Below are 22,887 nucleotides of genomic sequence, written 5' to 3' on the forward strand. Positions count from 1 at the left end.
TGTGTAGTGTGATCTTCTGGGGTCAGCTGTAAACCAAACTCCCATTGGATATCATTATTTCATATCTTAAATGAAAGCCTGATTTTTGAAGCAGGAAACGTGACTGATTCTAGAAAGAGCAGAATATGAACCAAAACAAGCTGACCAAAAAAAATTGTCTGATGAGTTCATTATTACCAGCTTTACTGCTAGTGATCCCATTTCTGCAGGATTTAAAGATAAAACACAAGCGAATAACATTGCAAAATATTCTGTCTTCTTTTGCATCATTATGGAAATACCAACCAGGAAGGAAATTGACAACACAAAGCATTACCTAATGGAAATGAGGAACAAAGTAATATCACCCTACTTCAAATCTGAACTGAGCAAGTTATGTCAGTCAAAGGTAATTGAATGTATTTAACAACAATTCAGTAAGACTCTTTATAAAAGTTGACACAATATGTGTTATTATGTAATCAACCTTTCTGATGTTTCATTTTTTTCATCAGCCCAATGACTAACTTCATCTTTCAAATCCATGTCCTCACAATCATTTTAGAGAGAAAACTAATTTCAGATCTTGCCAATCTATTCCTACCACTCCACCTCTGCACCTTGCATTATCACTATTAATCACCCTCCTCCATCTATTTCAAGCTCTCCTTGGGGTTGAATTCTCCCTATTTTCATCTTATAGATTCCATGTTGAAGTTTTTATTCCATTAAAATTTCTGCACTCATCAACTGCTGAAACAGCACTAAATTACTGTGAGTTCTTGGAAGCCCAAGGACACAGAGCATTCCTATGAAACCCCGAAATGTTTAAGCAAAGTGAATATCTTCATGTGTTTACAGCTCCTTGTATTCCTATGAATGTTCCAGATGCTATTATTAACTGGAAGCAGCCTGAGAAGAAGTTCTAGGAAGTTAGGACAGATTGACAAAATCTAGAATTGAGCTTAACGGTCTCTTGAAAAGCTTTCAGTTTCAGAGCCTTAAAAAAAAAATGCCTGCATCATTGCTCTTCAACTTAACATGCTTGTGATGGGTGCCTTCCAGGCATGCATAAGTCTGAAGTAAGTCTTTTGGATTTCCCTTTCAGATGGATTATCTGGACACCCTTTCCAAAAACTTGCCTCCTTTTACAAAGACAGCGGAAGATGCAGATGAAACAACTGCCAAGAAAACATCCAGTCTTCCTCCAGGTAATGTGTTTCTGTACCCTGTTATCCCTGTGAATGTGCTTAAGTGAAGAGTACCTAACGGTGGCATCTTAGGACATAACTGGCTCCTACCGGCTCTTGTCTCAGTAACGGCTGATGGCATAACCTATTGTGGCTTGCATGCTACAAATCTGGCTGAGTTACACGAGGAAACCAAGATATAAATCAAATTTCATTTTCATCCGATGTGCTTAAATTTTACCCAAAGACATTTAGAACACCTGACTGGTTTACGAATTAAGGGAATGGTGAAAGGTTGGTGGAGAGCAAGGCAGAAACACAGGCTCAAAGTATCACCTCACGTAATACCTACTAATAATGAGGGAAGTGTATCTTTATAGTGAAAAGAGACGGCATTTTCCAGCCCAGCCAAGTGACCAGACTCCTAGCAATTGTGCTAGCAGTAAGTGCTTTCTTATAAGTACAATATGAAGTGCCTAGGACCTATATAGAATTCTTGCCAAATCCTTAACTGAAATTTAACCAAGAGGAAACATCAGATGAGTCCTGAATGTAGACATTCTGTGAGACAACTGTCCTGGACTCTTCAAAAAATAGTCAGTGTCATTAAGAGAAGAGAGATCTCTATTAAGAGATCAAAGAGACATCTGAACTCCTTGCAATACATAAACTTTTAGAAGCAGAGTTGAGAAAAAATAAACAGCCATAAAAGATCTTTTGGGCCACTGTTTAAGTTTGAGAGGGCACTGTGGAAGTTTTGCAAGTTTTCTTGGGTGCGATGGATGTGTAGAACGAGGTCTCCTTTTCAAGAGATGCATGTTGGAGAATTTTGGGAGGAAATGGAATTTAGTGCTTCATTTTCATAAACTGGGTAGTGAGAACATCCAGATAGAGGAATTTTCTCCTGCACAGTGCAATACCAGAGCCTCAGCAGCCTGGAATGAGCACAGCCAAAGAAAACATCTGATTACACCAGAGTCTGCAAAGCAAAAACTAAGGCTGGGAAGATGCCTTGGAACCAAAATGAGGAGAAATTAGCGATGAAGGCTGATGGTGGTGGTGTCCACCTGGTCCCTAATCAAACCTAATCAATGAAGCCTACTGTCCCCTTCAAAGTGGGTGAGGCCACAGGTTCCTCAACAGTCCTCCGGGGAGCCACCACCATTTAGCCAGGGCGGCCCCCATACAAGCTCAAATGTACATATTTGCATCCCCAGTCCTTGATAGATGTATTTTAAATGTATTTTGTGTTGCACTGATTTCTTAGATATATTTTCATAACAATAGATTTAATAGGACTACCCTATGACTCAGCAATTGCACTACTAGGTATTTATCCAAGGGATACAGGTGTGCTGTTTCAAAGGGACACATGAACCCAATGTTTATAGCAGCACTATCAACAATAGCCAAAGTATGGAAAGAACCAAAGTGTCCATTGACAGATGAATGGATAAAGAAGATATGGTATTTATATACAATGGAGTATTATTCAGCAATCAAAAAGAATGAAATCTCGCCATTTGCAGCTATATGGATAGAACTAGAAAGTATCATGCTAAGCAAAATTAGTCAGAGAAAGACAAATATATGATTATATGAGGACTTTAAGATACAAAACAAATGGACATAAGGGAAGGGAAGCAGAAATAATATAAAAACAAGGAGGGAGATGACAAAAACATAAGAGGCTCTTAAATATGGAGAACACACAGAGGGTTACTGGAGGGGTTGTGGGAGGGAGGATGGGCTAAATGGGTAAGGGGCGTTAAGGAATCTACTCCTGAAAACACTGTTGCACTATATGCTAACTAACTTGGATATAAATTTAAAAATAATAATACAAAACACAAAAAATAACGAATGGATTTAAGATTGGAAACTTTAAAAAGAACTCACATCTCAGTTACTCTTGCCAGGTAAAAGTAGGCTCAATTACTTGGTCTCTGCTTCATAACCCAACCAAGATAACTACTGTATTGTCTTGTAGAACCAGCTAGCTCCCAGGGAGTGTGTTTGTTGCAGATACGGTCCTGTTAATGGCAGACGTTGCATCATATAATGAAGAATCGCTACCTCTTAATGGCCATTAATAGACCATTTAGTCTTTCTAAAGGCAGGGGTACAAACTGCAAACAAACTTCAAGAACTACAAACATTGGTATCTCATTGTCCAGAGTATCACTTTATACTATTTGTTTGGGGTTTTCTAGATTCACAGCCAAAACAAGTTTCAGAAGAGGAATCCTCAGAAACACCGAGGGTTCCAAAACTGGAGAGGTTTATGGATTTCAAGGAGTCTGCTGGCCAGAACCAAGCTGAAAATGTAGCAAAACCTACTGAAGGTATGACAGTCATTTGGTTTTACCTCGTTCTTTCTTGAAACGGACCATTATGTCTTTTTGGAGTTGGGAACATGGCCCTGGGAGCTGAATGTACAGTTGGTGGTTATAGAAAAAAATCTAAAAGGGTCACAGGTCCCAGATCTAAAGCACTTTGCAAGGCCTCTTCGCACATCAAAGTATTTCAAAAAATATTTTGAGAATGAGTGCAAGACCCGATTGAAAGGAAAAAATGGCAAATGTGTTTTTAGATGGTTATTGTATTTTATTTCTTTATTGTATATTGTTATTTATTTAAATTAATTTATTACATTATATTACTTGATTTTTTTCCCTCATGGATCTGAGAGCTTGCATTATTTGACAAACATCAGGAACCTGGTAGCTTTTTTGCGGTAGCCGGTAATTTGGTAGTTGGATTTACCCACTTTTTCAGTATTTTCTTGGTCTGCAGGTGCTAGAAGAGAACATAAAATGTAGTCTCCATTTGTGCAGCACATGATCTCATTTGGGTAGCAGAAATTAACATATGGAATAATACAAGATCATTGTAATTCAGTGGAATCTCACTGATTTTGCTGAACTTAATTCATCTTTATGGCTGGTCAGAAAAAAAAGAGTAATTAAATTTTGTAGATGAATTTGCACCCATTCTCTCCTGTGAACATGGTCCATACTGAGGGCCACTTGTTGGAATGAGCACTGGGTGTTGTATGTAAGTGATGAATCATGGGAATCTACCCCCAAAACCAAGAATGCACTGTGTACACTGTATGTTAGCCATCTTGACAATAAATTATATTTTAAAAAAAACAAAGTGAGGTCTTAGTTTTACCTCTCACAGAAGGAGCATCTGATGAGTGACTTAGGGATTTACCTTACACATGCCTTTTGCCTTCCTGATTTTAAAGTTGTCTCTTCTATAAAGTTTATTCATTCAGTGGATAATTTACTCAGGGGCTACTGTACACCTGGCATTGTTCTAGGCATGGAAATGCTGCAGCTAAAAAGTGATTATGAATACATACCACAGTCCAGTCCACCTCAGTGGAGACAGGACGGCTTCTTCAGGGGCATCAGGCCCAGCGGTCATATTCAGAGGATCCCACTAGTGGGACCATCCCAACTTAAATATTAAAGTACCTCTGGGGGTGCCTGGGTGGCTCAGCCAGTTAAGCCTCTGGCTCTTGATTTTGGGTCAGGTCAGGGGGTGGGATCGATGCTCGTGTCAGCCTTCAAGCTGGCCATGGAGTCTGCTTCACACTGTCTCTGTCTCTCTCTCTGTCTCTCTCTCTCTCTCCTTCTGCCCCTCCCCAGCTTGCTCATGCTCACTTGCTCTCTGTCTCTCTCAAAAAAAGAAGAAGAAGAAGTAGCTCTGTGTCCACTGCTTCAAGCCCTCAAGCACTCCTCCCCTGCCTCCAATCCCTGCAGAAGGCCAGGGGTGCCCAGTGGGGTGATAATGCATCAGAATTATCGGAGGCAGAGGGACACCCAGCAGAGCCGACAGGCTGGGCCTGGCTCCTTATAGAATAGCTGTGTGACCCTGGGCACACTGTCTAATTCCATATCCCTTCCCTTTTCCTCTTCTGGAAAGGGGAAATAATGTAATATGCATCACGAGGTTGTCAGGATTAAATCAATATCTGTAAACTGCTTTTCAGAGTAGTGCCTGGCACATGACAGACTCCCTATCAGTATTTACTATTAAAAAATTTTTTTAAACATTTTTATTTATTATTGACAGACAGAGACAGAGCATGAGCATGGGAGGGACAGAGAGAGGGGGAAACACAGAATCTGAAGGAGGCATCAGGCTCTGAGCTGTCATCACAGAGTCTGATGGAACCCACAAACTGTGAGATCATGACATGAGTTGAAGTCGGACGCCCAACCGACTGAGCCACCCAGGCGTCCCTAGTATTTACTATTAATAATAGCACTATGAGCAATTAATTAGAACTCATTAGACTTGTAAACTCGTGCATTTACACAAAACAGTAATATACATATGGTAAGAAAACAAACAAAAAGATACATCAAGCTGTTAGAATGGTTGCATATGTAGGAAATGGTGACCAAAGGGAATTAAATACATTAAAACACTGCTCCCTGAGCTCTATCCCCAGAGATTCTGATTCTGTGTTGGTCTAAAATAGGACTTGTCTGGCCTGGGACAATAGGTGGCCTGGGAATTTCTATTTTTCTAGAACAAGCTCAGGAGATTATGACGCATGGATGAGTTTGGGACATACTGGAGCAGTTGTCTAGGAAAAACTCACTATTCATACAGAACACTTGTGTGTCCAGATGTGGGGGGAGGGGTCTCCCACACCAAGCAATTTTGCAACACCAATTGGGTGTCCTACAATGCACTTCAATTCTGGCACCAAATACACATAGTACAGACCCTACAGGTGAAGGGCTCAGTCCCACAAGACTGCCCCTACCCCCAACTTCAGGTGACAGTTGCAAATCCGGGCTGTCACCTGTGCTTCTGACCAGCCAGCTATAACTGGGGTTCCCATGATCCCCACCTAGGGTTTTACAGTTTGCGACAACAGCTCAGAACTCATGTATTATTATGTAAGGGAAATGATAAAAGGCACAGATGAACAGCCAGATGAAGAGGCATAGGGTGAGGTCTGGAAGGGTCCTGTGGAGATGGGGTGCACACACCCTCCAGATACACATATGTGTTCACCAACCCAGAAGCTCTCACAGCCCTGTATTGTGGGCAGTTTCATGAAGGATCCATCACACAGGCATGATTGATCAGTCTCCATCTCCTCTCCCCTTCCCAGAGAATGGAGGCAGAACTGAAAGTTCTAAGCTGCTAATTACGGCGTGGTCTTTCTGGTGACTGGCCCCCACCTCAAAGCTATCCAGGAGCTAAGGAAGAGTAGCCTCATTTTATCAAAAGACTCTGTGACCATCCGGGAAAGTCCAATGCATTTAGGAGCCCTATGTTAGGAACGTGGGTCAAAGACCAAATATTAGAACAAAAGATGTTCCTACTGCTGTTATATAGGAGATTCCAAGGGTTTTAGGAGTTCTGGGGCAGGAACCAGGGGCAGAGACCAGCATCTATATTTTCTGTTAGCTCGTGCTAGGAGAAGGGATGTGTTCCTGGAGGAGCCTGACTCACGTGGGCCCATATTCCAGCCCTGCCCCTTCTTTCCGTGCTTGGACCAGTTATTAAACCTCAGTTGCCTTGTTTGTAAAAACAACAACAACAACAACAAGACAACAACAGATAACTCCTATTTTTATTAGTTATGACTCTTTAATTCATAACTGAGAGAACTCAAAGTTGCTGAACAGAAAAGTGGGGAGACAGTTATTGGTGTTCAAAAGCCAACCGCAGAGTGACAGATGTGGTGTCACCCCAGGGATGACTGGATCCAGATGCCCTACTTTTCAAGAGTGTGTGTGTGTGTGTGTGTGTGTGTGTGTGTGTGTGTGTATGTCTTATCGTCCCTCTCTCTGGGCATCCCCCCTCCTGCCTCCATCCTGCTCCATCCCAATTTGGCCCTGTTTGGTTTTACCCTCTCCTGCAAAGAACAGACTATGTCCATGTGGCCAGAACCATGACAACAGAGGTCCAAGATTTAGATTCTTCCAGATCCGTAACCCAGTAGGCAAAGTTGGGATCATCCCTGTCGGCCTCTGTGGAAATATACTGGTGAGGAGCCTGCACCAGCTCTGCATGGGTCACGTGCCATCTTGGTGACGGGAGCCAGAGATGTTGTGGCACCAGAAGTATGTCTGGGCAGAGTGGGGAATGGAGGCAGGTGAGGGGGAGAGTGCAGAGCGTACAATGATCTGAATTACCATAGCCCTTGCCTTGTAGGATTTTATGAGAATTAAGTAAGATGCTATATGTAAAAACATACTTGTGGTACTTGACTGCAGATGGTGGATACTCAGATATTGGTTTCCTTGCCTTCCCGCTCTTGATGATCTGAATGCAGGAAAGGACGTTTACATAAGATAATCTAAACTACTGTTCTTATTTCAACCGCCTGGGTATTTGGAGAAATACAGCTGCAGCTATGCAGATTATCTACTTTTGCTCACTCCTTCCCCAAGTGTAGAGACATGAAGATTTATTCCCTGGTTTAATTTATCTGTAATTACTAAGCCACTTTTTAGAAGTATATAAATACATAAGTATAAAACTATAAGGGTTGTTTTTCCTTCATTGGTTTTAAGAGATCTTTCAGAGTCTGTATGTTTATTGTATTGTGCTCATTGATTTCATGGAAAGAAGCCTGGGGAGATCTGGTCACTCAGCTTCTCAGAATTTGACTTTTCTCTTTTCTTTAGAAAAGATATGCTAATAAGCACCTGCCCTGCCCATCTCAGAGGGGTGTCTCGAGAGCCAATGTTAGGCACGATCTCTTTGTAAGATGTAGAGCTAGAATGCTAGGGTTGACTTTGTTCCTTTAAATATGTTTTTTAAAAAGAAGAGAAGGAAAGTTTCCCGTGTTGGCTTACATTCTCATAAACTCTGGTATGACCTCAAATGGCTTTGAATAATATGTCTCTGTGGCACAATTTAAACTTCTCGCAGAAGCAGAGTCCTGGGAGACCATGAAAATCCCCATCCAGTCATTGCTGCAGGATGCTGCAGGCCAAGCAAGGAAAGAAAAAGTGAAGTTACCTTACTACTTGCTGAGCTCTAAGCCCAAGTGTCAGCCTCTCGCAAAGGTAAGACAGATACGGGGACCAGTATTCCAGAGCCGGTGGCATTTCATACATTTCTGACCCATTGAACTCACTGATGTCCAGCCACTGGGTACTGGGATAGACTGGACATACCATCATCTCCCCATGAAGGCCTTCAGGTCACAAAGAGAATGAGGGGTGCCTAGGTGGCTCAGTCAGTTAAGCGTCTGGCTTCAGCTCAGGTCATGATCTCAGGGTTCATGGGTTCAAGCCCCGCATCGGGATCTGTGCTGACAACTAGCTCAGAGCCTGGAGCCTGCTTCAGATTCTGTATCTCCCTCTCTCTCTGATCCTCCCCTGCTTGCGCTGTCTCTGTCTCTCAAAAATAAATAAAAAACATAAAAAAATAAAAAGTAAAAAAAGAGAATGAGCCACAGCCATGCTCTGCCCAAGCCATCTCCTCCAGGCTCATGGGTGGGGGACAGGTGGTGGGATTTTAGGAGCCAGCTCTTAAACCATGGCTAGCCTGAAATCACCCTGCTGGGTCTTCTCACACCATAGACCTCAGCAAATGCTACTAATCAACGTTCTTTTCAGAGAGCCAGTTTACCAGTGCACTGCTGGCTCGGGGGATCATTGGCCATCCTTCCCCATGACTCTTAGGATAAAATCCAAATGGCGGCATGGCCATATGCCCTGTTTGCTTCTTCACCCTCATTTTGCCTGCCCCCCCTACTCACTTCAACCATTGTGGGTTTCTCTTAGTTCTTTAAAAGCTTTTTACTTCCTCAGAGCCTTGAAGATTAGGATCCCCTCTCCTCTCTGCTGGGAAGCCTGCCTTGAGCCTACCAATCCTTGTGCTGGTTATCCCTTAATAGTTTCATGGGACCCTGTGTTCACTGCCATCGCATCAACTGTGTGATAAGAGTGCTTCTCAAACTTTGATGCGCACAAGGATTACCTGGGAATCTTGTTGGCATGGAGATTCTGAGACCTCCCCGTTTCTGACAAGCTCCCAGGTGAGCTCAACGCTGTCCAGGAGCAAGAAAACAAAGAGCACAGAGTGTGATTACCTAACCGGTGGCACTGGCAACACCTGTGAACTTGTTATAGATGCAAATTCCCAGCCCCCCACCTCCCAGACTTACTGGCTGAGAAACTTCGGGGGTAGAGTCAGCAATTTGTGTCTTAACAAGGCTCCCAGGTGATTCTTTTTATGTATTAAAAATGTTTATTTATTTTTGAGACAGAGACAGAGCATGAGTGGGGAAGGGGCAGAGAGAGAGGGAGATACAGAGTCTGAAAACAGGCTCCAGGCTCTGAGCTAGCTGTCAGCACAGAACCTGATGTGGGGCTTGAACCCACAAACCACAAGGTCATGACCTGAGCCAAAGTCGGACGCTTAATGGACTGAGCCCCCTAGGCGCCCCAACCTCCCAGGTGATTCTGACGGAAGCTGAAGTTGGATAGTCACTGGCACAGAGGAAAGAGCCTAATGTTTAGAAGCAGGCCAACTTGAGGTTGAGACTTTACTCTGCCGCTTACCGCATGAGCAAATGATGCCTTATGCTTCTCAGAATGACAGCTTCTTTACCCTGAAAGCCTGAAATCCCTCCTCACAGCACTGTTGTAAAGATGAAATAAGAACAGTAATGTTCATTTCCTCCCACAGCCAACTGGTTCTTTTCCTCCGGCAATAGAGCCATTTTCTTATCTTGGGAACACAACTTGGGACCCATTTTCTTTTGTTACTTTTTCCTTAACTGCAAAGGTGCAAGATTTGGTCGGAGGAAGAGTGAGAACATCCTCTGTGGCATCTGCTGCCATTAACAACGTGAATTCATCCCCTTTCGGATTCCACCTCCTCCCACCATCCGTGAAGTTCGGAGTACTCAAAGAAGGACACACCTATGCAACCACTGTGAAGCTCAAGAATGTTGGAGTGGACTTTTGCAGGTGAGGCCAAGGCACCAAGTGTCTACCCAGGTCACTTTCTCCTACCCTGAGACCTGTCTTTGGCTACCAACACCACTGAATGTTTATTGAACTGAACCTTGAGTTATACCTTGACTCTTGATCTTCACATCATTCATTTAACCATTTACTTCATTCATTCATTCATTCTTTCATTCATTCATTCATTCTTCATTAACTTAGTACTTCTCAAGCCTTAACTATGCGGTGGGTGCTTCTTTGTCCTCCCCTTAATCATTATTCACAGTTTGGTAGAAGCAACTCAAGGGCCGATCTAGGCAGCAAAAATGAAGGGGAACTTGTACAAGTGTTATAGCAATGAATTCACAAAACCTGAAAGCCTATTCCTCAAATCCACCACCCACTGTGATACCAGCTGATATTTGTTTGTACTTTATGACCTAAAAGTGATTTTAATTCCACTAATTATGCAAACTGAGGAAAAAAGGGAACAAAATTAACCTGAGTCATTAGGGCCATTTTGGCTCGGATATTCTGAGTTGGCCGTAACTCAGAGCCTGACCTCTCAGGTGAAAATGCCCTGTATCTGGCATTCAGTGACAAGAGTCCTTCATTTCCAGATCATTAGAATTTTAGAACTTGCAGAGACTATTACAGGGGATCAAAGTAACATGTTTTAAGGTCATATAGGCTAGAGCGAGGCTGGATCTCAGGTCTCCTGTGGACCTATTTGTTGTGGTGCCTTGCTTTATCCACACAGCTGTGGTCCTTGCTTCATGTGGGAGTTCAGTCCTTCCCATTGGGTCAACAGACCATATGTCTATACCAGGACAGCCACCAATTACAAAATCTCCCCTATTCTATCTCGGACTAAACTTAAGCATAATATGAGCCTCTCCCCCATAAACAGTGAAATAAATGTTTATTTCAATTGCAGAGCTATGCTCATTGTAAGTGGCAAGTCCTTCCAGCTTCTGGCTCTGGTCTTGAGACCGGAAATCAGATGGAATAAAGCTACAGAGGCACCCAGTTTAAAAAAATCAATGTCCCATTTTAGTTGAGGCCAATACCCAGCTTCAGGAATCATGTTCGTTTCCTCAGAAACAACCAGGCCACCAGATCAGACCGTATTGTCTTTTTAGGTTACTGCCAACAAAGTGGGTGGGGAGAAATAGAGAACCGACTTCAAGCCAATAAAACTCATCCATGCGGATCCTGTCTACTCAGTATAGATTTTGAGCTTTTGGGATTTCACTCCTCAGCTTGTTAAATTCAGCCGCTATGGCATAGCTGGCGAAGTTGATGGTGGAAGGAGCGGGATTGAGGTCAACGTGGAGGTGGGCTCTCCCTGGCATTTTAATTTACTCCAGCTCTTTAACCTTGAGGCAGAGCCCACAGACCACAGGAAGGGAAAGGGATCAATAGGCACCACATGTGGGCACAGGGCTTTTCACGTCTGCAACTTTTCTGAGCTTTTTCTGTTTCTCTCCCCAAACATGCACGCCCCATTCCAGGACAGAGCGATACTGGCCCCCATGCTCTCCTGCTTTCCAAAAGAGCCTTTATTCTTCAGCTTAATGATCTGGCAGTCAGCAGTGGTGTTCACGCAGGCGGCCACGACAGGCTGCCCAAGGCCAAGCTGCTCCTGGCATCCAGTAACAGAGGCTTGAAACTGGGCTTGGAGTCTGTTTGATGGAAAGGGGGCTGAAAAGTGGGCCCCAGATTCTTCTCCCGACTGAATAATAGGTGGTTCTCCCAATGGTGTGGACCCCCGGCTCCCTGGGAGCAAATATTAACACCTTCCTATTTTATTCCATCTGGGTTCAGTCGTTGCTTTTTCACGATGGCATAAATTTATTTTCTCTTTTTGCCTGGTAGGTTTAGGGTGAAGCAGCCCCCACCCAGCACGGGACTGAAAGTGACGTACAAACCGGGGCCTGTAAGTCCCATGTGCCACCTGTTGTGTGTGTCCCCGTGTGCATGGGAATGTGTGCTTGGTTCCGGGGGAGTAGGCTTTTAGGTCATCCTGCGCATTCAGTCTCATCCATGTGGAAGTCTAATTTTTCTAGGTTACAAGCAAAAGTTTCCTGGTATTGGTACAGTAGGTGGCTTAATATCACTTCGTGTAGAGACCACGAGGCAGACCCTATGTGTAAATAGAGTTAAACTTCCAGCTATGGAAACTATTCTGAAGTGCACTCATTTGTCCCAGTACTGCATCTATGTATAGTTGTATGAAAACTACCTTTGCAAAAATTAAATATGATTTGACATGCACTTGGAAAGCTGATTACCTCTGGCATCCTGTAATAAATTCCTTTGCAAAATGAATAATCCCTTGGAAAAAATATATATTCTATTGTTCTTATTTTATATACATTTGGTTTGTTATTTTAGTGTTTGCCAAGAGAATATTATCTAATGGCATGTAAGGAAATGGTAGTATATTAAAGTCATCAGCCGTCTCATTTTTCCAAGGAGCTCTGAAAATGCCAATTTTAAAAAGTCAGCCTGTTCTGACTTTGACACATTCCCCAACATGGAGTGTTTAATATAAAATCTGTATGTTGCCACCCACTTTAAATGATAATTTCAGAGATGTATATCAAGTAAACAAAAGTTTACAAATATATAAATATACAAAATATAATATATAAATTAAGATATAAAATGTAATAAAATCATACTTATAAATCTTACCATTTATTTATTGATCAGCACATCCTCTTGTTTAGCACTCCTTCCATTTCACTCAGCGAACTTTGAGTTACTCGTGCCAGCGCTGATGGCGACAGGGGACGGGGGATGTTAAAAATAAGTAGGACACACATGTCGCTCGCAGAGCTGGGCACGTAGTGGGGACACAAGAGATGGATGACTAGGTGACAAATGAAGTGAGGACATGTGGTAGACACGGGATCCTTCATCACAGACCGGGACGCACAGACTCATGGGAACACGGAGCAAGGACGTCCACTTCTGTCACCAGCACACAGTGTTCGCTGAGTCCCCAGATCCTAAAACAGCCACAGGTGTATGTTGACACAGAAGGCGCCATTAGGTATGGTGCAAAATTAGCTGGCTTCTTGTTATGACTGTGCCACCAGCAGCTCAGTGTGGTTGATTAATGAAACCCTCTGTGCCTCGTTTTCCTCATCTATAAAAGAAGTTGCTTAGACCCAATAATTTCTTAGTCCCCTTCCAGCCCTAATATCTTATGGTCTATAAAACGTTTGCAGCCTGCAGTTCCAAACAGAAATATACTTTGGGATTAGACTCGCCAATTCATGAGTATCCCTCTGACACATTTCATCATACTGTGTCAAGATTTCAGAAATGTCGCTTCCCTGGGGTACCTGGGTGGCTTAGTCGGTTGAGCATCCCAACCAACTTCGGCCTACGTCATGATCTCACGGGTTGTGAGTTCGAGCTTCATGCCAGGCTCTGTGCTGACAGCTCAGAGCCTGGAGCCTGCTTCAGATTCTGTGTCTTCCTCTCTCTCTGCCCCTCTCATGATCATACTCTGTCTCTCTGTGTCTCTCAATGATAAATAAATGTTAAAAAAAAAAACTTCTGAAATGTTGCAACATAAAACAAACAAAAACAAAAACAAAAGGCAAGCTCTTCTTCCACTGTTTCTCGGAAGTTAGCAAATTTCTTCTCATTTAAAGTAGGGGCGATGCCCAAAGCCAAAATGACTGTTGGAGTCATCTTTTTGGTACTAAAAACCCAGCATGTAGTCTTTGAAACTCACTCTCAACTGTTAGTTTTTAAATTTTTTTCCCCTTTTTTACAGTAAGTCTTGTCTCTGCACAAGTATAATCTATAGATTTGTCCATATGTAAAGCTAACTGCTATTCAGCTTGGTTGGTTGCCAATGTGGAAGGAGTGTGTTCAGAGCCCGGGCAGACCTGAGTGATGGCAGGATGCCATGCAGGGTGGCATCATCCCAGCCCTGCCCTCAGTGTCAGGCTCGGGGGCGCAGGGCCTGGTCCTCAGACACGGAGCGCTGGGTACCCTCCAGTGAGCAGACTTTCACAAGCACATCATTTAAAAAAAAAAATGGAAGCATTTTTTTTCACTCCTGTTATTTACAAACTATACTCAGAGAAAAAGAAACTTCTATCTAACTGCCTTCCATGTGGCAGTTTCTGGTGTATTTTTTCCAGATCATTGTTCTCAAGTCTGCTTCTTAGCCTACCTCCTGGAGAGGCAGCTTAGGAACACAAACAGCTCTTTCCTGGCCAGCGTTCTCGTCAAGGAACAAGGCAAGAAGCCCACTCCTTGCTGTGTTTCTTCTTCATTATATATCGGGTTTCTTCTTTGTTGGTCCAGACTACTTCCACGTAGCTTTCAGACCAAAGCAGTTTGGCATTTAAGCTCATTCTGTCTCCATCTACTGGCTCTGTCACATTGCAGGTCCTCCATTAGGAACAAAACCAAGGGGCAGAGCCAAGAAGTTGTGCAATTCACAGAAGTCTCTTACTTTAAACTTCTCTTTATCTGCAAGGATGCCCATAGGAACTCACTGCTGACATTCAGGAAAGCGCATAGCTGGAGGATTGTACAAGTTTGCCTTCAGTGCCACCTCCAGGACACTGGCTTTTATTTTTCTTATGCTTCTTCCAAGTAGCACCTGGTTTTCTCCTTCCACAATTTGTCCTGGGTCCCCTTTGCTTAGTGAATGTCTACCTAGCTAATCTACCAAATAATTCTTCTAAGTGCCGTAACAACAATCTATAGATGGGAAAACAAGGTTAGAGAGTCTAACTTGCCCAAATTCATGTAAAGCCAAGATGTGAACTCCAGTATGTGTGATTCTAAAGCCACATTGTGTCCTATAGGTGGCAGCGGGCTTGCAGACAGATCTGAAAGTGGAGCTGTTCGCCATGGCTGTCGGAGAGGAAGGTGCCAAGGGGTCAACACACATCTCACACAATATTGAGATTATGACCGAGCACGACATCCTGCTCTTACCTGTGGAAGCAAATATCCTTTAAAGTTCAATTTGAGGGGCACCTGGGTGGCTCAGTTGGTTAAGCATCGGCTTTGGCTCAGGTCATGATGTCACGGTTCGTGGGGTCGAGCCCCTCATTGGGCTCTGTGCTGACAGCCAGCTCAGAGCCTGGAGCCTGCTTCAGATTCTGTGTCTTCTTCTCTCTCTGACCCTCCCCTGCTCGCACTGTCTCTCCCTGTCTCAAAAATAAACAAAAAAACAAAAAAAAATAAAGTTCAATTTGAGTAGTCATAAATAGAGCAAAAATTACAGTTGAGCAAGGAGAAAACATTAGAGTGCTATGCCCTAACCCCTCATACCTGCACCCCGTTGCTTCACTAATTCTGTTTCTAAAACCATAGAGTTAAACTTCTTAGGATAAAGGTCGTGTCTTCCTTCATCATTGTGAGCATCTAGCAAAATGCCTGTTACAAAGTACACGAAGAGTAACTGCAAGTTGAATGAATGCCAATGTTAATGGCTGTCTATATGGTATCAATCAGAATTGTTTTTAAATAGCTGTGAAATTAGGTGATTAGTTGTTACTTAACCTTCTAATTCCTGTATAAGTCTAATTACATGAAATAGAAGTTGGGGTTCTGATTTTTTACTTTGCTTATCCATTTGGAGTGTCATTGTAACTACTGTATTGTAAATGATGGAAAATAATTGCATATGTTAAAAAAATAGTGTTATATTCTAAAACAAAAAAATTAAAAAAATAAAGTTACCACCAAAAAAATAAATAAATAAATAAAGCAAGTCTTGGTCATAAAAACCTCAATCTTGTTAGGGAATAGGAGATACCCTCTATTATAAAGGATAAGTGGATATTCATGGAATTACACATACACACTGTCATATTGGTGTCTCTTGCATATTGATCACATACAGGGATCAAGTAAACTATTATATGCAAGGTACTGTATGAAATATTTTATCATATATAAAAATGATAATTACACTTTCTTAACAGGAATATAATTACACTTTCTTAACAGAAACATAATCTAGAAGCAGAAATAAAATCTTCACCCATGATTCCTATATTGTTTTGTACTTCAGTGACATGAGTGACATAGTACTTTGTATTACAGTTATATACTTATGTATCTATTTGGCATTTGAGCTGAGTCTTATAAATGCAAAAACTTTTGAAGAAAGGAGACTTGAATAGAAAGAACAAATAAATCCACAGCAATAGGAGAGCTTCTCTGGGTGTTGGGAAGTATAGAGGATTCAATTTGTTGAGACCTCAGGGAGTATTAGGAAACATAGTTGGGAAGTTATGGAAGATTTTGAATCCCTGCTTAAACTTTATTATATAAGCAATAGTAAATCATTGATCATCCTACTTTTATAAAGATGAATCCAGCATTACGATGCTGGATATGTTGAAGAAAAGCAACTTGATGCAAATAGAAACAAAGAGCCATTGGAAAGCCTCTTCAGTAGGCCAAGAATAAGGACAGGAACTATCTTGTAGCAGTTGTGGTAGAGGGACATGGGTGGAAAGACACTTGTCAGGAGAGAGGGGTCAGTAAAATTTGAGGTGGAACCCATTGATGGAAAGAAATATGAAGACTCAAGAGTTCAACTCCAAGGTTTTGGGCTTAAGTAATGAATCATAGACATGCAGGACTGGATCTCAATTGAAGAAACAGAGCAGGAGATGTACTAATTTTAAGCATCACCTACAAAGAGTAGATAATTGAAGGTAAGGAAAAGGAGTAGAGATTTGGGGTCTGTTTAGGGAACAGAAGGAAGAAGAGGAGGCAGTGACGACAGAACAAGCAATCAGAAAACCAAGAAATATCTCAGAAGCCATAGAAAGAATTTCAAGGTAAACATGGACAGAGTTGACAGGTGCTATAGAGATTTCAAGGAGAATTAAGATTTAAGTAGGATTCCTATATTTGGCTGAAGGGAATGGATTGGAAGAGAAACATTAAAAAATATGAATGAAAGAAAGTAGTTGAAGCAACAATATCCAAGAAGAACAAGAGACTAGTCACGAACAGAGCTGAAGGCTTAGTCTTGGCGAGGGGTTGGATGAAGATGGCTAAGGACCCAGACATTGAGATGAAGGGAAATTTAGGGGAGCTTGTGTCAGATGACCTTGATTTCAGTGAAAATGGAGCTGAAGTCATTCATTCACTTATTTCAAAGAGAAGTGTCTCTAGTGTGCTAGACACTGTTCTGAGTACTGGGGATACAGCAGTGAGCAAGACAAAAAGACCCCTGCCCTCACGTAGCTTACTTTCCAGTGGGAGAACAGACTGTACACCAAACAAGTAAAACATGAACTACCCTGGTGCTGGTAAGTACAATGGAGAAAAATAGAAAGTAGGAAAGGGGTACAGAGAGTATTAAGGAGGACTGCAATTTGAAATGGGATATTCAGGAAAGACCTCCCTGGGGATGTGATTTTTTTTCCTGTATTGATGGCAGTGTTCTTCTGCAGTGATAGGAGAAAACAAACCAAAGAACCAATTTTTTCCTCTGGGAATTAAATCAAGTCTTTACATCCTCTTCACACAAGTTATAAGACGCTGACCCAGAGTACCTGTATTGCTGCTGCTGGTCATGGTAACTGAGTCATTTTGCATTTATGCTCATAGATTAAAGGCCACCTGTCAGGCACAGATAGATGGGGAAGAGAGTTTTATTAGATCTTTTATCTATTTCTAGTGTCAGTAGTGAAAATCTGTAGCCCATTTCTCAAGATTTATCCCTTCGCCAGAAAAAAAAAAAAAAAAGCACGACCTCTAGACATTGATGTGATTTGGGACCTGATTATGGGGACTGATATCTCCTATAGGAAGACTCGTCACACTCAGAAGATGCACACACAGGTGCACAGGGTGGACAGGAGACATTCCAGGAAATCAATATCCACACTTCTTCCTCTAAGTCTGAGTCTGTAGTGTTCACATTGGATGGTAAAGTACCCAAAATGGAGCAAATGAGGCTGGAGAGGAGGTTCTGATTCTAAAATGTTACAAGTTTGTATATACAAATCATTTGGTCACAAAAGTAATAGTCCTTAACGTATATTTTACCAGTCTTAACAAGCAGCATTTATGATAAGAGACCAAAACATTATCCTCAGGGAAAAGAAAATCCCATGGTCCAAAGGACTTCTACAATTTCTTCTTCTGCACTTGGAGTCTTCATGTCCCGTAAAATTTCTCCACATTAGGTCTGGTAAGTAAGAGATGGGAATTCGATTGTTAACCATTCATATATGAGGCTTTAGACTTTGTGTTTGTTCCTCTCTTCTTACAGCCAGAAATCAGTGATACAACTACTCCTTCACATACATCATTGTATCTAATCCTCACATTACCAATAAGATAGGTATTCTTTCCCACCTTATAAGTAAGGAAACTGAGACTCAGAGAATCTTAAGTATATGGTGTAAAAATCTAACCTACTTCAATGTGATTCTGAAATTCATTCCTTTTTTAAAAATATTTTTTTGTAATGTTTATTTTTGAGAGAGACAGAGTGTGAGTAGGCATGGGCTAGAGAGAGAGGGACACACAGAATCCGAAGCAGGCTCCAGGCTCTGAGCTGTCAGCATAGAGCCCAACATGGATCTGAAACTCACAAACTGTGAGATCATGACCTGAGCTGAAGTTAGATGATTAACCAGGGCTTGAACTCGTGGACAGTGGGTTCATGACCTGAGCTGAAATCAGATGCTTAAATTGACTGAGCCATTCAGGCCCCCCTAACATTCATTCTTTTAAGTGCTGTTTTCAATGTTAAGCTGACCTCCCAAAAATCAGGGGCACTGACACCAGGATGTGCTCCTGGACTTGAAAATTCACAAATAAGCCAGGTTCTCAAATCCTTTAAGCACAGATTCTTAATATATCCTTCAAAATTATTGAGGACCCCAAAGAGCTTTCATTTATGTGGGTCCTATCTCCCGCATTTACCAAGCTGCAATTAAAACTGAGAAAAATGATCAGTGTAAAGACCCAGTATATTAACATAGATTTTTTACAATGAAACATCAACTATTTTTCAAGACAGACTTGTATTACCCATGGGATAGTTTTACATTTTCATAAGTCCTTTAATATCTGGCCTAATAGGACATGGCTGGATCCGTACCCCAGCTCTGCATTCAGTCTGTCACGATATCAGGCATCACACGGCCTCCAGAAAACGCCACTGTATGCTCGTGAGAGAAAAAGGCAAACAGCATCTTGTGTGTTTCCTGGCGCTGCTGCAACAAGTCTGTGCTTGTTTCTTGCGGCTTCCAGGAGAAGTCACACACACCAGGTGGCCTAAAACAACAGATATGCTCTTGCAGTTCCAGAGGCCAGAGATCCAAACTCAATGCATTGGGGGGTGGGGGGGAGTTGGTTCCTTCTGGAAACTGAGGGAGGATTTGTCCTGCGCCTCTCTCCTAACATCTTGTGGCTGCCAGCAAGTCTTGGCATTCGTCGGCTTATTACCACATCACTTTCATCTCTGCCTCTGGCTCAAATGGCATTCTTCCCCATATTGCATGTATATCTGTGTGTCTCTCTCCTTGTAAGAACATCATTCATTAGATTTAGGGGGTACCCAATCCTGAGTGACATCATAAGGTCACCTTCACGGTTTCTGGTAGACATGAATTGTGTGGAGACTAACGCAGTGTAATCTTCCCTCTGGTCCCCCAACATTCACATCCATCTCATCCCAACATTCCCAAAACTTCTCACCCACTCACTCCAAATTCTCATCAACTCAAGAGCCACGTCCTATCCATCTAAATCAAGTACGGGCTAGACTCTGGTATGACCGGCCTTGGTCTCCTTTTCATTGGGGGACATATGAAACTAAAAAGCATGTTGTCAGCTTGCACGGTATGATGGTGGAAAAAGCATAGGCTGGATATTCCCATTCCAAAAGGAAAAAAGTGGAAGGAATTGAGTCACTGGTTTAAAGCAAGTTTGTGACACAGCAGGGCAAGTTTCATGAAGTTTCAAGTCCTGGAAATAACCTTCTGTGGCTTGATTGCTGCCCCCCTTGGGCCCACAGAGGCTGCACCAGCCTCAGCCTCTAGACCCTCAGAGGCCCTGTTGGCCCACCCTCTCTGTCCTTAGCCTTGGACACAATCTTACCCTCTGGGCAGCCCATTTCCTGTTATAGAATCCTAGAGGTCTGGCAGTCTTCCTTCTTGTCACATCTCTGGCCCTGCGAGGCCCAGCATTTCTGCTGATGTAATATTCTCACAAACCTGTCAGTCCTCATGGGTGCCAAGGAGATCCACACCATTTGACATGAGGCTTCTCCACAGGTCTTTCCTGGATAACGGCACCTCTATTTCATCCTTCTGCTGAGAGGCTTGATTGTATCCATGGTCACAAATCTAATCGCACATTTTCCAGCACACACCCTTGGTGACCTCTCCCGAGCTTGCCTTTGCAGAATAGATAGGCTGTGAATGTTTAAACTCATCATGTTCTGGCTCCTGTTTGCTAACCTCTTCCTTCCTCAAATTATCTCCTTCCTCTTGCATTTTACTATAAGCAGCAAGAAACTAGGCCACAGTTTACATAATTTGCTTGGAAACCTCAGCTAAATATTCAAGGTCATGGTTTACAAGCTCTACTTTAACCCAAAAGCAGAACACAAGTGAGCCAAGTTTTCTGCCACCTTAAATCTTTTTCTCCAGGGCCCAGCAACATGTTCATTTCTGTCTCTGAGTTCGCACCAAGAGAATCTTTTAGTTTTTTTTTTTAACTTATTCATTTTTGAGAGACAGAGTACTAGGAGGGGAGTCTCAGAGAAAGACGGAGATACAGAATCCAAAGCAGGTTCCAGGCTCTGAGCTGTCAACACAGAGCCTGATGACAGGGCTTGAACTCACCAACTGCAAGATCGTGACCTGAACTGGTCAGATGCTCAACCAATTGAGCCACCCAGGCACCCGAGATGCACCTTTAATGTTCATACTTCTATCAACATTTTGTTCATGATAAAATTGAAATTCTCTGAGATGAGAGCTTTCTTTACTGTCCATATTTTTGTATTTGTACCAAGTCACTTCAAGATAACCTAGACTTTATTACATGGATCAAAATTCTTCCAGCCTTTTCCTTTACCATTCCAAGGCCACTTCCACATTTTTAGGTATTTGTCCAGTAGCACCCCCACTTCCTGGTATAAAAATCTATTAGTTTCCTGGGGCTTTCATAACAAATTACCATAACTGGGCGGCTTAAAATAAGAGTTATTTTCTTGCATTTCAGGAAACCAAAGGTCTGATACAAGGTATCAGAGGACTGGTGCCTTCTGGAGACTTAGGGAGAAGTTGTGCCTGCCTGTCTCCTAGCTTCTGGTGGTAGCCCGAGTCTTGGTGTGCCTTGGCTTATAGCTGCCTTGCGCCAATCCTAGTCTCTGCCTCTGTGGTCGCCTGGCCTCCTTCCCTGTGTCTCCTAACATTGCATTCTTATATGGCCCCAGTCACTGGATGTAGGGCCCACTCTAATATAGTATGAACTCGTCTTAACTAATTACATTTATAAAGACCCTCTTTCCAAATGGACACATTCACAGTTCTGGGTAGACATGAAGTTTTGGAGAACACTCTTCAAACTACTATGGATTTTAATATGGTTTTGAAAATGTTTTTGACCTTGCAAACTCCTTGAAAAGTCTTACAGACCCCCATAGGTTTTAGACTGTACTCTGGGAACCACTGACCATGGTTTATGTCAGTTCTATTACATGACTTTCAAAAGTTACTCCAAACTGAGAAGAGGTCAAGTTTGCATCACTAGCTGGGCAGAACAGCTTTCAAACAAAGATGCCTAATTCCTGTTGGCACCAATCTATTAAAAGTAACTTCATGAATCTATCCAACAGAAGAAATGTCTTTTTTTTTTTTTAACATTTATTTATTTTTGAGAGAGAGATACACAAAGCATGAGCAGAGGGTCAGAGAGAGAGAGGGAGACACAGAATCAGAAGCAGGCTCCAGGCTCTGAGCTGTCAGCATAGAGCCCAACACGGGGGTTGAACCCACAAATTGTGAGATCATGACCTGAATTGAAGTCAGCTACTTAACTGACTGAGCACCCAGGCACCCCCAATGAAAGAAATGTCTTAAGTGATGTTGCCTTTATTCCTCTGTTCATATGATCACAGACTTAATGAGACTTAAAGATGTCTGTTTACTTATTCTCTCATTTTATTTTTTGATTATTTTTTTGCTGCCTATAAGAGACGTTTTATTTTCAGTATATGTACTGCCGAAGCGAGCACTAGACATTTTATTTTTAAATATAGTTTTTTGTCAAGTTGGTTTCCATATAACACCCAGTGCTCATCCAGACAGTGCCCTCTTCCATGCCAATCATTCATTTTCCCCTCTCCCCCATCCCCCATCAACCTTCACTTTGTTCTCAGTATTTAAGAGTCTCTTGTCTCCCTCTCTCTCCTTGACTATTTTTTTCCCTTCCTTTCCCTTATGGTCCTCTGTTAAGTTTCTCCTGATCCACGTATGAGTGAAAACATATGGTATCTGTCCTTCTCTGTCTGCCTGACTTATTTCACTAAGCATAATACCCTCGACTTCCATCCACGTTGCTACAAATGGCCAGATTTCATTCTTTCTCATTGCCATATAGTACTCCATATAGATAAACCACATCTTCTTGATCCACTCATCAGTTGATGGACATTTAGTCTCTTTCCATGATTTGGCTCTTGTTGAAAGTGCTGCTATGAACATTGGGGTACATGTGCTCCTACGCATCAGCACTCCTGT

The 22,887-nt window shown here is 42.3% G+C and overlaps 1 protein-coding gene and 1 long non-coding RNA gene across 2 annotated transcripts in view; one reads left to right on the forward strand and one right to left on the reverse strand.

Moving 5' to 3' along the window:
- Window positions 1-22,887, forward strand: part of SPAG17 (sperm associated antigen 17) — a 224,761-nt gene that overhangs the window by 183,092 nt on the left and 18,782 nt on the right. The window contains exons 41-48 of the mRNA XM_029945849.1: window positions 289-388; window positions 1,088-1,190; window positions 3,383-3,514; window positions 8,085-8,221; window positions 9,951-10,135; window positions 11,993-12,053; window positions 14,959-15,103; window positions 18,173-18,317. Coding sequence (XP_029801709.1) covers window positions 289-388; window positions 1,088-1,190; window positions 3,383-3,514; window positions 8,085-8,221; window positions 9,951-10,135; window positions 11,993-12,053; window positions 14,959-15,103; window positions 18,173-18,312 — 1,003 coding nt within the window. The 3' untranslated portion in view covers window positions 18,313-18,317. The remainder of the gene's footprint in view (window positions 1-288; window positions 389-1,087; window positions 1,191-3,382; window positions 3,515-8,084; window positions 8,222-9,950; window positions 10,136-11,992; window positions 12,054-14,958; window positions 15,104-18,172; window positions 18,318-22,887) is intronic.
- Window positions 16,466-20,572, reverse strand: LOC115297714. Its single transcript, XR_003911476.1, has 2 exons — window positions 20,353-20,572; window positions 16,466-18,314 (listed from the first exon to the last, which is right to left on the reverse strand). It is a non-coding gene; the product is annotated as an uncharacterized LOC115297714 (long non-coding RNA).

This window comes from Suricata suricatta, chromosome 8 (genome assembly GCF_006229205.1).
Source record: "Suricata suricatta isolate VVHF042 chromosome 8, meerkat_22Aug2017_6uvM2_HiC, whole genome shotgun sequence".
Taxonomy (NCBI): Eukaryota; Metazoa; Chordata; class Mammalia; order Carnivora; family Herpestidae; genus Suricata; species Suricata suricatta.